General features: G+C 43.4%; 1 protein-coding gene across 4 annotated transcripts; it reads left to right on the top strand.

The window, feature by feature from the left end:
* The first annotated feature begins 740 nt into the window (after positions 1-740).
* On the top strand, positions 741-14633 carry NLRP10 (NLR family pyrin domain containing 10). 4 transcript variants are annotated; one of them, XM_063710913.1, is made up of 5 exons: positions 741-794; positions 2229-3109; positions 3625-4935; positions 9560-9893; positions 11463-14633. In XM_063710913.1, exons 4-5 carry the CDS (start codon positions 9605-9607, stop codon positions 13289-13291), a joined length of 2118 nt encoding a protein of 705 aa, XP_063566983.1. In that variant the 5' UTR covers positions 741-794; positions 2229-3109; positions 3625-4935; positions 9560-9604; the 3' UTR covers positions 13292-14633. The 4 variants fall into 4 exon arrangements, with proteins under 4 accessions (XP_063566983.1, XP_063566985.1, XP_063566984.1 ...); XM_063710915.1 differs by lacking the exon at positions 741-794 and having other exon boundaries at positions 2784-3109; positions 4388-4935; XM_063710914.1 differs by lacking the exon at positions 741-794 and having other exon boundaries at positions 2784-3109; positions 3839-4935.
* The last annotated feature ends 221 nt before the right edge of the window (positions 14634-14854 follow it).

Here is a 14854-nt window from a genome sequence, read left to right as displayed (position 1 = left end):
AGTTTCAGCTACTTGGGAAGCTGAAACAGTAATAATGGCTTGAGCTCCGGAGCTGGAAGCTGCAGTGAGCTATGATGGCACCACTGCACTCCACCCCGGGGCAACAGAACAAGACTCTGTCTCTAAAATAATACTAATAACAAACTGGTTGTAATATTTTACATTCTCACCAAAAGTGAATGAGAGTTCTGTACAGAACTCATTCTTGAGATTGAAAGGCATGGGCATCTGAACATGCCACACCAAAATATGCCACTTAAGCATGTTGATTATTTTGATCTGAAGGGAACTGAAAAACAGCAGATTCAGAAAGGGCTGTCTGCTCTTCCCATTTCTACCTAAAAGCAGGGCATAAATTTCCCATGAGAAAGGTTTTCCTAGGAAGGAGAGAACATTCTTATCACTGGAGATGGGAGGTCAATGCTGAGATATGTTTGCCAAGCAAAACTTCCTAAAGTAACCCTTATTTTTCATTAGTTTTCCCCATAGACCCCCTAGTTACTTTCCCAGAACTTGCTACCCCTAGAATTCCATATCCTTTTCCTTTGCCTTGTCACTTCTCCAAAAATTTACAGCCCTTGGTTAAAATAGTATATAAGCCCTTGGGTCTAACTGCTTCTTTGGGGTTTTCACTTCTTGTCTGTGAGGTCCCTGATGCTATGTAAAATTGTTGACATCAAATAAAATTTGTATGATTTCTCCCATTAATCATAATTTTTTTTTGTCAATTTAATTTGTAGGTCTCAGTTTAAGAACCTAAGAGGGTAGAGGAGAAGTTTTCCTTTCCCTACAAGGTAAAAAATTAAAAAAAGTTTAGAGAATGATGGCTTTTGCCATGATTGTCACAAGGAGAATGCTGGGCTGGAGAGATGATATGGTGTCTGGAATCACAGTGTTGTATAGTATTCCTTTCTCTCTCTCTCCTGCTGGGCCAGCCCCCAAGATTTAATTACCATGGGGCTTCTTGCTCATGTGTACTGTGCACTTGGATGCAACAAACCATTCACTTACAACCTTACATCACAATGTGGCTCTGATGGATCCTGGCCAGCACTTCCTAATCTCTGCTTTCTATCCCTGGGGAAACTGACTTCCTCCAACTTCAATTCCATTTCTCATTTATAGTTGCCTTTCATGTCAGAATCTTGCTCTAACTTCCAGCTTCTCTGACCAGATTTCATGCTCCTCTTCCTATATTTGGCTTCTTTGGGTAATCCCTCCCTGGTTTCATCTCACCATAGGCCCTTTTATTGCAGTGCAGGCTGCACCCTCATCAAATTTCCCTCAGTCCTGTGATCAAGCCCCAGAAAAGCAGTCCCGAGCAGGCCACAGCACCACCCTCCAGCCTGAACACGGAGATGTATTCGAGGGCCTAGGCCTTATCTTTCACCCTAGAGACTTAGGAACATGCTATAGAAAGCAGCCATCAGAGTTGTCCAGATGACCACTGTAATTTTATCATGTGCTTTGCCAGCCTGCCTGTACTCCTTACTGCCATCTTGCTAGCACTGGCTATGTCACTGGGGGAGTTTGAAGGCCTCCTTCTCCTTGAAGGTGTGAAAGGAAAATAAAGTTATTAGAAAACTGCATTCAAGGACACCTGTCAGAGTCCTATAGCTGATTATAAAAAAAAAATCTTCTGAAAAGAATAAAAGTAAAACAACTGTGGATGACAAGTCTTAGAACAGTCATAAAGACACAATTGACAAGGAAATTTGGTTGCTTTTGTGGCATACAACAATTTTATATTATCATAATTACTACTGATAACATATGCTAAGACATATCAGAATCACAGGAGTTTCATACAATGCGGGAACATATACTAATAACACATTTATATAAATATATTTCTAATAACTTTGGAGAGTGTGACACTAGAATAGAGGAAAAACTTCCAAGACTCCCATGGAGAGCTGAAATGTTCATGAATATCAAACAGAATAGGAGTTAACTCCATGGATTGAACTAATAGAAGACTGAAATAATCGTTTTATGACATTTTGTTTAAAACATTGCTGATCCTTTGTTTTTCAGAGCCAATAAACTTTTCTTTTGAGATTTTTACAGCTTTTAACAATTGAGTAAACTCCTGTAAACAAAATTTGGAACATATTTCTCCCTACCTGATTTCTCAAAAATTTGGAAACTACTTGTGAATATTTTTAACTTATGGCAATATAGTCATTTGCACAAGTGCAATAAGAATCTGTTTTCTTTTGTAACAGGACACAATTGGAGACACAGGTTATTTTACCAAGGTTTTGACTGGAATGGCATGCTTTCAGATATAGATGCCTTTAAGGATTCAAAGTTGACTTATAGAGCCAATGAAAACCCCTTGGGAAAGATGGCCCCATACCTTGTCTACACAGTCCCTGTACAGGTTCCTTACCTGTTGAAACCGCCTTTGCAAAAGTTATATCAGTGAGAAAAGTATAACAGTAAGCTAAGCTAACACAATCCCCACCTTGCCTTTCCCTTAATTGTTCCTGGGCTATTGGGCCAAGCTATCTTTGGAAGACATTTAGGCTATAGTTAAATGATAATAGGCCTTGCCCCAAACTCAACTGCTTTTGTAAAGCTAATGAGATGCCGTCAGGCTGGGAGAAGGAGAGGAGGCTAAATCCTGCTAAGGTGTAGACATAAACGATTGTCAGCCATTATTCTGGAGGTTATAAGATATGCTACTTCCCCAATTACTGCTGCAAATAACACCATTATTGTAGATTGGCCTTTTGAGATATGTTTCCAGACTTTTTTGCATGTCTGATACCCATGGCTCCACCTGGACCAACAACCCCACTCCTGTGGCTGCACCCAGAAGCGATTTGGCCTGCAGGAGGACAGCTTCAACCCCTTGTGATTTCATCTCCACCCCAACCAATCAGCAGCAAGTACCTGCTACCTGGCCACCCCCACCCCTTCCCCAAAACTGCCTTTGAAAAACCTCTAACCTTACCAGCTTTGAATGAGATGATTTGAGTAGAAATTTCATCTCCCATGTGGTGTGGCTGGCCTTGTGTCTGTTAAACTCTTTTTCCACTACAGTGTCGTGGTCTTTCTTTATGCAGTGGGCAGGAAGAACCTCTCAGGCAATTATACTGTGGTAAGTAAAGAATGTCACTTTCTGATAGTCCCAGGAGCCCCAAGTTTTCTTGGGAATTCAAGGTGAGGAATTCACCCAATTAATACAGATATTTGTGGGCAGAGGTTAGGCTTAAGGCATTAAAGTTGAATCTGAGATTCCTTGTGGAATAAAGTTCCAGCAATGCCAATTAAAAAAAAAAGAGGAGCCTGTATGACAAATAATTATTCTTGCTTTTATGAAAATACCCCAGCCAAGTATAATAAGATTAAAACTTATTTTGCAAATGAATTTGTCTTATGACTTGTCTTTAGTGAAAATAGGACTGGAGAGAGAAAAATTATGTTTCAAAATAAACTATAGTACACTTGTTAGAGTCTAGTCTTGCCTAATGTTTTTCAGTTTTTATTACTTTCTACAGTTTAGACTGAATTCTAAAAGTTTTCCTGGCTACAAGTCTCCAAAACAATGTTTTCAATATTTCTTCTTCTTTTTTTTCCTTTTCTCCCATTTTTCCTGATTTGAAATCACTGAAGATTAAGCTGTGCTTTCTTAAAGCTTTGTGAACAACTTAAACTTTAGAAGAAAATAATGGCAGCCTATTTACGTAGCTAAACCACTTTCATACCTGCCTACTGATGTATGGACTTCAGAGTAACATGACCTATATGAATTTTCCAGGATTGTTCTTCATTGTTTGTTTGTTTGTTGTTGTTTTTGTTCCTCCCTCCGCCTATTTTCTCTTTGTAGAATGTGTGACTTTACAATCTGCTAAAAATGAGCTTTCCTAATAATGTGGGACCTACCCGTCTAGGAATAAACCATCCTAGCCATGAGAGATCAGACAAAACCTCAGACCAAAGACTCATTTTCCTCTAAAATGCTTTCTTTGAAAGCTTTTTAAAAAGAAAAGTGGGGAAATGCAAAAGGAAAATAAACCTCAGTTCCCCCAAATCACTAAGCCAAAGGGAAAAGTCAAACTGGGTACTGTGGGCATACTTGCCTCCCACTCTATTCCTAAATAAGATAGCTACAAAGATTAAAAAAAAAAAAAAAGCTACATACCTCCGTCACAATTTGCCCACAGGAAAATTCGTTGTGGATAAAAAGCAGAACTCAAAGTCATCCCTCTGTTAACATGATACAAATGCATATCTGATTGCTTCCTTGCTCCATTATTTCACTAAGCTAGACTAAGGCATAAGTGGCTGTTCCTGTAAATTGTGTATTCAGTGAAAGGCTGATCAGAAACTAAAAATAATGCAACTGTTTGTGTCTTATCTACCTATGACCTGGAAGCCCTCTCCCTGCTTTGACTTGTCCCACTTTTCTGGACTGAACCAATGTACGTCTTACATATATTGATGGATGTCTCATGTCTCCCTAAAATGTATAAAACCAAGCTGTGTCCCGACCACCTTAGGCACATTACTTCAGGACCTCCTGAGGCTGTGTCATAGGCACATCTTAACCTTGGCAAAATAAACTTTCTAAATTGATTGAGACCTGTCTCAGATACTTTTTGGTTTACAAAAGCCTTGTGACAATACTCTTGAGAAAAGACAGCTTCTAGCAGCAGAGACAGATACCTCCAAAATGGCCACACGATCTCCTGTCTCAAGAAGACCTTTAAGCTTACCAAATCCACGTGCTAACTCCATCAAAACTGACCAAGGTGTAAAGGAGAAGATGGTGACCTTTGGAGAGCCTGAGGGGACTGTCTCAAAGGGCCCTTGTATAAGAGGGGACAGACTGGGGTTGGAGCTCCTGCCTGTGTCAAAAAGAAGGCCTGGAAGCAAGAGGATGAAGACATGTGTTCAACTTTGCCTTGGGATCTGCCTCCACAGGTAGGGAAAGAGTATAATGAATGTGGGAACACTGCAGCTTGATTGAGAAACTCCAATTGCTTCACATGTTTTTCTCATTGCCCTTGTTTCTAAGAGTTTGCTGTGAAAAAACACTGTGTATAGAGTGAATGTGTAAGTATGTGTGTGTGTGTGTATGGGAAAGTGAGAGACTCATACCTACCAGCTGGCTTCATCTCTCTCTGACTTTCTATTTTGTTTGCTCATTTTTCTGATATCTCTCTGTATCTCTTCTCTGACTCTTTACTCTTTTGATCTCTTGCTATTCCCACGCTTGGTTTCTCTTTCTTTCGTCTCCACCCCTGCCCTTTTTGGGACTTAGTTGCAATTATCAGTGTTGCCTGTAGCCAGGCCAGGGTGGATAGGCAGGGAGGACTCATTTCATCTCTTGCCTCCACCCTCCAATTATAGTTGGTTCCATGCATCTCATTCCTCCTTTCTTCAGGTGTGATTCTGAATCTGGCACAGTGGTCTCCAGACCTGGTGCCTTCGCAGTAGGTGGCCTTTCTGCTCTCTCTGTCACCCTCACTACATAACTGTGTCTCACTCTTTTATCTTCCCATCTTGGTCTCTGGGTCCTGGTTCTTGGCAGTCTTGTTTTCGTCGCTAGCCTCATCTTGGTCAAGGCACTGGGAAAGGCCAGTCCCATTCCTGCCTGTTCCCTTGGACTCTAGGGTACTCCCTGAGCAGTGGGCACAAGAGGCCTTGGAGGAGGAGGACAGGTGCACAGGAGGGAAGGCTTGCAGTGGCCTCCTCAAGGTGTCTTCTCTCCTCAACCACCCCTGCCCTTTCACTCATGGGAGATACTCTTACATGTACTTCACAGAGCATATGGAGACTCAGACATGACCATGCTTATCTTCTGACCACAAAACCCACACACCTGACTTTCTCTGCCAAACAACCTCTTGTCACTTTCCTCAGGAATGAATGGATGCTGTTCCTTCCAGCCTCCTGTCAAAGGCCAATCTTTTGCCTTTGCTTCGAATCCTGTCCCAATCCCCATTCTCCATTCCCTCCTCTGGTGCTTGCCTTTCTCTTCCGCATTTCTAACCTGACCTCTCTATGGGAGGCTTTGTATCAGCATCCAGGTACATTCCGCCCTTTCCCATGTTAAAGCAAACAAAACCTTCTCTGGACTTCACATTTCCCATATTACCTCAGGACCTTTCTCATCACTTTTGTTACCAAGCTTCCAGAGAGATTTGTCTATACATGTTAACTCCATTTCTTTACCTCTTACTGTTTCTTTGCTAAGTTAATTTTTATCTTTTCAAAGTAATACATGGTTATGATTTCTAAAGTCAATAGGCATTAAAAAACTTATGCCCTGGAACAGTAGTCCTTTCCTCTCCTGATGCCCAGTCTCTTTTCGCTGAAACAACTATTAATACATTAGATTTTAACTATTTCTTCTTACATCTCTGCATTTTGAAGTAATATGTGTACTGTATATCACTATCTTTTGATTCAACATTTTAGGCATTGTCTATCAACTTCCTCTTCTAGTACATTCCACCACCATCCTTTCAATGTAATTATATTTTAAATTTTAGAGCAATGTTCAGTGGTTACACTATGATTTCTATGCAAACATTATTCACACTGTTCACACATAGTAAACAAATATTAGTTTACTATTATATTTCCAATTTTATTTTTTGTTTCTCCTCTTGCTAGTAATTTCTTTATTTTACTTTCATTTATCTGGTTTTCTTGGAAGTTACTGCTAGCTTTTTCCACCTTCTAATAGCCTCCCAATAGGCTGTTTTAGAAGGCCAATAGCATCAGCTAGTCTAGCCAGTCTTTTTTCTTTTTTCTTTTTTCTTGGAGACATTCTTTTTGGAGAAACCTGTTCTCTTTCTGTCAGGGCTCTCGGGGATCCTCAGCTCTCTAGGCCAGAGGACTGGCTGCCTTCTGGGAATTTGTTTTTCTCCTTTTTCTTTTTTGTTTTTTTGAGACAAAGTCTTACTTTGTTGCCCAGGTTGGAGTGCAGTGGCGCAATCTCAGCTCGCTGCAACGTCCGCCTCCTGGGTTCAAGCAATTTTCCTGCCTCAGCCTCCCTAGTAGCTGAGATTACAGGCATGCACCATGATTCCCGGCTAATTTGCGTATTTTTAGTAGAGACAGGGTTTCACCATGTTGATCAGGCTGGTCTCAAACTCCTGACATCAAATGATCCACGCACCTCAGCCTCCCAAAGTGCTGGGATTACAGGCGTGAACCACCATGCCTGGCCTGTTTTTCTCCTTGTTTGAATTCCTACTTCATGGAGCTCCTATCTTCTTCCTTTTTCATTCTCCAGTGATTTCAACAACTTAGAGAAATGGTGCACTGGCGGAGGATATGGTGGTGGCAGTGCTTCAATTCTTTCGTCTCTCTAGTCAAACTGCCCCAGCCTAGGCTGGGGTTAAGTGGTAGAGGAGGAGTGTGGGTTTCAGGGAGGGATGTGGGAAGTCTCCTGGGCTCTTTTTCTCTTGGTGACAGAATAGTTCATGCCTTCCACCCCTCCCTTGTTTCTCAACTTCAACATTTGAAAAAATGAGGTCAGGTTTCCCACTGGTGAGCAATTGCCCATCCCATTGACAGTCATCCCACTGACATTCAGTGGGTGGTTTTGCTTCACAGAGGCTTGGGGCAGATGGGGAGGGGCCCTTCTCTTCCAGGCCTATATACTAGGAACTGTTAGGTATCAAGCTGTAGCTGGTAGGTACCAGCACCACCAAACAGAAGTGAACTAGTGAGTATGGGCTAAGAGAGCCCAGACTTGGACCTGTAGAGCTGTCGGCCCAGGAAAGGGGATCTGTTTCGTCTCAGTACCCAGGCTTTGCTTACTGGGCTCCTGGATCAGGGAGCTGAGTTCTCGCTGCCTCACCTCCAGCTCCCCAAGTCTGAACTGTGGTAAGCAGCCTAGACTGGACATCTTCTTGGCAGGTTCTAGTGTTGTCTTTTCTTTCCTGAATTATTAAATAGCTCTGCCAACATCAGAAATTTGCAGGGAAGCCCTGAGTCTTCCCATGCAGCCTGAAGCTTTGTTGTAAATTGATCCTGCTTTCACAGGCCTGCTTTTCCAAACTGGCCTATGACTCACAACCAAAGTCCCCTGTATCCTAACATGTTCCAAACATTTTCTTTCTCTGTCAGTATGTAGTCAAAATGTTGGTATTTGAATGGCAACAATTCTCTGTGTTCCCAAATTCTCTTTTGAACACTCTCAATGATGAATGTGACATTGTACTACTGAGATGGGTTCCCTATGGGCCTTAGGTCACAGGTGTATTTCTGGATTCTGAAGGCTTTCTATTAATTGTTGCTTTTCTTTTCCAAAGACTGCCACCTGGCCTACATTTTAGTTCTACATTAGAAACACAATTCAAAATTCTGCTCTCCTTTACCTGTTACTTTAGTATTTATACATGTCTCCAGTTTCTGGTAACATTTAGTCTAACTTCCTGGTTCCTGACTCTGTCTTCTATTTCTTTATCTTTTGAGTTTTTTCTGTCTCTCTCTTCCACCCAGGGCATAGACCAGTTTAAATCCTGCCTCTTTGTCCAGTGGCCTAGCTCTGGAAAACTCTGAAAAACCACTTTTCTCTGACTGCCAAATTTCTCATGTGGAACAGTACCTGAGATGATTTCTGAGATGATCAAAAAGGATATGTAAATCACCTGGCACAAAGTCAGCACTCACAGGTGGCGGTTCCTCTTCCTATCATCATCTGGATTTGTTTCCTTATTTGAATTAGGAGACTTCTAGCTTTGCAATCCCTGTGTGACTGAGGCCAGGAGGCTGACATGTGAGGCCAATGGGTTGAGTGTAGATTTTTTTTACCTTCTTGCCATACCACAGCAGTTCCAGCAAATGTGCTCCAGCTCTCTATAGGTTCACACAGCCAGGGACAGGCTCACTTTTAAAACTTAAAACTTGGCCGGGCACAGTAGCTCATGCCTGTAATCCCAGCACTTTGGGAGGCCAAGGCGGGCAGATCACCTGAGGTCAGGAGATCGAGTCTAGCCGGGCCCATATAGTGAAACCCCATCTCTACTAAAAATACAAAAGTGAGCTGGGCATGGTGGTGGGCACCTGCAATTCCAGCTACTTGGGAGGCTGAGGCAGGAGAATTGCTTGAATGTGGGATATGGAGGTTGTGGTGAGCCGAGATCATGCCACTGCTCCCCAGCCTGGGCAACAGAGGGAGACTCTGTCTCCAAAAAAAATAAAATAAATAAAAAACTTAGAGTTTTTTTTCTTAATCCATCCATCTAAGGAGGCATACAGAGCCTAATAAAGAACGTGTGTGAGAGGGAAAGAGGAAGGGAGTGGGGGGAGAGAGAGAGACAGAGATAGAGTTTGGGAGAGAGAGATTGAGAGATTAACACACCTACATACCTTCCTACCCATTTGCCAACACAGTCATGTGTCACCTGACTAAGAGGCAGAGGGGAATGACTAGGAAAATTCCCCTGCGTTTCATCTGCTTGTCTTTCTTGGAGCTGTGCGCATGTATCTCGTCTCTCCCTGGCCTCTGCTCTGTAGCTTGGCCAAGCCCCCAGAAAGCAGGGTGGGCCTCTCAGCAGTGGACCTCTCCTTTTGCCTCTTTCTCCAGGTCACTGGTCTTCTGGTCTGGACTTGATCCTTCCCCCAGATCACCATGGCCATGGCCAAGGCCAGAAACCCCCGGGAGGCATTGCTCTGGGCCTTGAGTGACCTTGAGGAGAACGATTTCAAGAAGTTAAAGTTCTACTTACGGGATATGACCCTGTCTGAGGGCCAGCCCCCACTGGCCAGAGGGGAGTTGGAGGGCCTGATTCCGGTGGACCTGGCAGAATTACTGATTTCAAAGTATGGAGAAAAGGAGGCTGTGAAAGTTGTCCTCAAGGGCTTGAAGGTCATGAACCTGTTGGAACTTGTGGACCAGCTCAGCCACATTTGTCTGCATGGTGAGTGTGGAGCGGGGGAAGGAGAGGGCAGGATGGCACTGGGACTCCCCTCCCGCCATGGCATTTCCAGAGCTGCCTGTAGCCTGTACCTTATGCCTTCTGTCACCTTGTCCTCTAGTCCCTGGTGCCCCAGAGTCCTTGGTGGTCTCCACCTGAGGGTTCCAACAACTGTCAGGAGGGGGACTGAGCCAAAGCTGGGATTTATTTAAGAAAAGACTAGTCTTTCTTCCCCACATCTTACCTCCAGCTGCAGTGGCAGAGAAGGGGAGAGTCTGAAGAAAGAGTCTTAGAGACAGGGAGGGTGCTGGTGAAGGGATTTCCACTAACCAGAAGAAATAGCATCAGGATGTAGGGGTCAGACCTGTCCCTAGCTGCTTCCTGGCAAGCTGCTCAGGCTGCTTCTAAGTCTTCTGTGCCCCTGATCTCTCAAGGAACCACACTACAGAATGGGTGGTGTGGGACCTCATGGCCTACTGGTTCTTCCTGTGGGTGCCTGGGGGGAGGGAGGGATCTTTTGGTGCCTTTGCTCCCTCCCATAGGCTCCTTTCATGCTTGAAAGCTCCTCTGCTACGTACAAATGGGAGGGTTTCATGGACCCAGAGTCATGGCTCTTTCTGAGAAGCTGGTTTATCTTTAGCATTTGGCTTGTCCTTTCCCAAGAACAGGCTTATCTTAGTCCCCTTTGTATTGCTATAAAGGAATACCTGAGACTGGGTAATTTATAAAGAAAAGAGGTTTATTTGGCTCATGGTTTGGCAGGTGGTGCAAGAGGCATATTGTCAACATTGACTTCTGGCGAGGCCTCAGGCAGCTTTCAGTTATGGAAGAAGGCAAGGTCAGAGCTGGTGTGTCACATGGCAAGAGAGGGAGGAAGAGAGAGGGGAGGAGGTGCCAGGCTCTTTTAAACAACCAGCTCTTGTGTAGCTAATAGAGCAAGAACTCGTTCATTACCGTGGGGAGGGCCCCAAGACATTCATGAGGGATTTGCCCCCATGACAAAAACAACTCCCACTAGGCCCTGCCTCCAACATTGGGGATCACATTTCAACCTGAAATTTGGAGGGGACAAACACCCAAACTGTATCAAGGCTCCTATCACTTCACCATCCTCAGGCATCCCTTTCCTTTCCCCTCTCTCTGTCCTCACCTCTTCAAATGGAGACATTTCACATGAACACTCAGACATTCATGCATTCTCACACAGGCATTTTGCACTTACATGTATTCTTACAGACACACACTTGCTGATGCACACTGACATGACTTCCCTGCACAACGGTACATGAAGGTCCACGAGCACATGTGGATACCAGCATTCATGCACAACTATCCACACACACAGAACACACCCTTGCACACTCATACAGATGTGCATATGCATACTGCGCCTGCACACACACACTCATGCACACATACAGTGGCCCCTCCCCATGAAGCCAGAACTATAATCTCAGCAAGATCCAAGTTGGAGACATACAAGAAGACTAATGAGCAGAGTCAGTTTGGAGGGGCCATTTTGCCTTCTAAAATTTCCATTTCACTACCTAACATCCCATTTGTTTGGCTCAGATTACAGAGAAGTATACCGAGAGCATGTGCGCTGCCTAGAGGAATGGCAGGAAGCAGGAGTCAATGGCAGATACAACCAGGTGCTCCTGGTGGCCAAGCCCAGCTCAGAGAGCCCAGAATCACTTGCCTGCCCCATCCCAGAGCAGGAGCTGGACTCTGTCACGGTGGAGGCTCTATTTGATTCAGGGGAAAAGCCCTCCCTGGCCCCATCCTTAGTTGTGCTACAGGGGTCGGCTGGCACTGGAAAGACAACTCTCGCCAGAAAAATGGTGTTGGACTGGGCCACCGGTACTCTGTACCCAGGCCGGTTTGATTATGTCTTTTATGTAAGCTGCAAAGAAGTGGTCCTGCTGCTGGAGAGCAAACTGGAGCAGCTCCTTTTCTGGTGCTGCGGGGACAATCAAGCCCCTGTCACAGAGATTCTGAGGCAGCCAGAGCGGCTCCTGTTCATCCTGGATGGCTTTGATGAGCTGCAGAGGCCCTTTGAAGAAAAGTTGAAGAAGAGGGGTTTGAGTCCCAAGGAGAGCCTGCTGCACCTTCTAATTAGGAGACATACACTCCCCACATGCTCCCTTCTCATCACCACCCGGCCCCTGGCTTTGAGGAATCTGGAGCCCTTGCTGAAACAAGCACGCCATGTCCATATCCTAGGCTTCTCTGAGGAGGAGAGGGCGAGGTACTTCAGCTCCTATTTCACGGATGAGAAGCAAGCTGACCGTGCCTTCGACATTGTACAGAAAAATGACATTCTCTACAAAGCGTGTCAGGTTCCAGGCATTTGCTGGGTGGTCTGCTCCTGGCTGCAGGGGCAGATGGAGAGAGGCAAAGTTGTCTTAGAGACACCTAGAAACAGCACTGACATCTTCATGGCTTACGTCTCCACCTTCCTGCCGCCCGATGATGATGGGGGCTGCTCCGAGCTTTCCCGGCACAGGGTCCTGAGGAGTCTGTGCTCCCTAGCAGCTGAAGGGATTCAGCACCAGAGGTTCCTATTTGAAGAAGCTGAGCTCAGGAAACATCATTTAGATGGCCCCAGGCTTGCCGCTTTCCTGAGTAGTAACGACTACCAATTGGGACTTGCCATCAAGAAGTTCTACAGCTTCCGCCACGTCAGCTTCCAGGACTTTTTTCATGCCATGTCTTACCTGGTGAAAGAGGACCAAAGCCGGCTGGGGAAGGAGTCCCGCAGAGAAGTGCAAAGGCTGCTGGAGGTAAAGGAGCAGGAAGGGAATGATGAGATGACCCTCACTATGCAGTTTTTATTGGACATCTTGAAAAAAGACAGCTTCTCGAACTTGGAGCTCAAGTTCTGCTTCAGAATTTCTCCCTGTTTAGCGCAGGATCTGAAGCATTTTAAAGAACAGATGGAATCTATGAAGCACAACAGGACCTGGGATTTGGAATTCTCCCTGTATGAAGCTAAAATAAAGAATCTGGTAAAAGGTATTCAGATGAACAATGTATCATTCAAGATAAAACATTCAAATGAAAAGAAATCACAGAGCCAGAATTTATTTTCTGTCAAAAGCAGCTTGAGTCATGGACCTAAGGAGGAGCAAAAATGTCCTTCTGTCCATGGACAGAAGGAGGGCAAAGATAATATAGCAGGAAAACCAAAGGAAGCTTCTACTGGAAAAGGCAGAGGGACAGAGGAAACAGATGAGGAAGTTAGGTGCAGTGGGATGGGAAGCAGGGAAATGGGGGCAATCATGCTGAAGGGTTGGAGGAATGAAGGGGTGACGGGACGGACAGGAAGATGGGGAAAGACAGACAAAGTTAAAAAGGATGGAGAGAGGAGAATCAAGACCAATGGGTACAAGAAAGAGTGAAGGACAAAAGAATGAATAGAAAAGAGAATTCGATTAGAGAGGATCAGAAGATATAAACATAGGACCTGGGCAAATGTGCAGTGAGTCCTTAGGAACAGCCCCATGCACCACCAAGGTCTCTAGTACCATCCCCAGAGGCTGTTTATAACTCCCTACAGTATAGAGTACAGTTTCCATAGCTCCTCTTATATGTTAATGACCAAGCATTTGATTCTGACATTTGACTCTTTCCTATACAATATTCTATTTCCTGCTTATTTCAGAGAGGGCTTCTGGAAACATTTCCAGGAATTGTTTTCACAGCCTAAAGCTATAGGGATACAGACATGTAAGAAAGGCAAGGATTATACATTTCGAATTCATCATGCTGTGTCCAGACCTGTGCAAAAACCTGGCATAGAGTAGCGTGTAGTAAAGGTTTATTGAATGTGTGTCTAGGGACCTCTTTGTCCTCAATCTGAAATCAAGATAAGTTTATATAATTAAAGATTTTGATACAAGGATGTTGGCAATTGGGAGAAGGAAAGGATAAATTTGGAGTTACATACCAAGGCTCCACCAGATGAAAATAGTGCCTGACTGTGGATTTCATGGGCAACAAAAGCAAATGTAACACAAGAACTTATATTGGTGTTATAAGCATGTCAAAATTATTCAAGAGATAATATAACAGTTTTATGGGCTATAAATAATAAACATAAATTACTTATAGTCATTATTGCTAGTTGAATATGCATAAAATATCATTGATGTGAGAATCAGTGTGTTTTACTGGAAAGATCAGGAACACTGGTTCTAATAAACCTGGTTCTAAATATTGGATCTAAATACTGGATCTGCCGTTTTCTAGCTATATACCTTTGCTCAATTACTTATATTTTCCAAGAGTCAGTTTAAAACAATTTATAAAATAAGAATTGTAACATTTATAATTTGGGAAATATAAGGTTTAGACCTACTACTGCTACTGCTACTAGAGTAGCAGAAACCATGACAATAATGAAAGCTAACACATTTTAGAGCTCTTGTTGTGTGCCAGGTTTTGGGCACGCACTTACATACACATACAGTTTAGTTTTCTCCCATTTTAAAAATGTACATAAATGTTCTATTGTGTCTTGGCCTCTTCCCCTCAACATCTAGTTTTTATATGTTACACATAATGTTTCCATAATCATTTTGAATGTCTTTTTCTGCACATATATATTCATTTGTCGGATATACCTAAAACTGGAATTTCCAGGTCAGAGGATATGTATGTCTTTGGCTATAGAAGATAAAAGTGAACAATTTTTCAAAGTGGTTGTATTAATCTTCTTTAATAAATAGTGTGTAAGAGTTACCACGATTCCAAATCCTTGCTAACACTTAGTATTGTCAATCTTTTCACTTTAGCTATTCTTGTGGTTACATAATCATGGTTTTAATTTGCATTTTTCCTATGAGTAATGAGGTTGTCTATACAAACCTTTATTGGCTATTTAGATACACCCTTTGGTGAATTGACTATTAACATTTTTTATTCATTTAAAAATGTTAACAATATCTCTCATGAGCATATAT

This window comes from Gorilla gorilla, chromosome 9 (assembly GCF_029281585.2).
Source record: "Gorilla gorilla gorilla isolate KB3781 chromosome 9, NHGRI_mGorGor1-v2.1_pri, whole genome shotgun sequence".
In the NCBI taxonomy this organism is placed as follows: Eukaryota; Metazoa; Chordata; class Mammalia; order Primates; family Hominidae; genus Gorilla; species Gorilla gorilla.
Note: the sequence above shows the minus strand (reverse complement) of the source record. Positions and strands in the feature narration are given on the sequence as shown.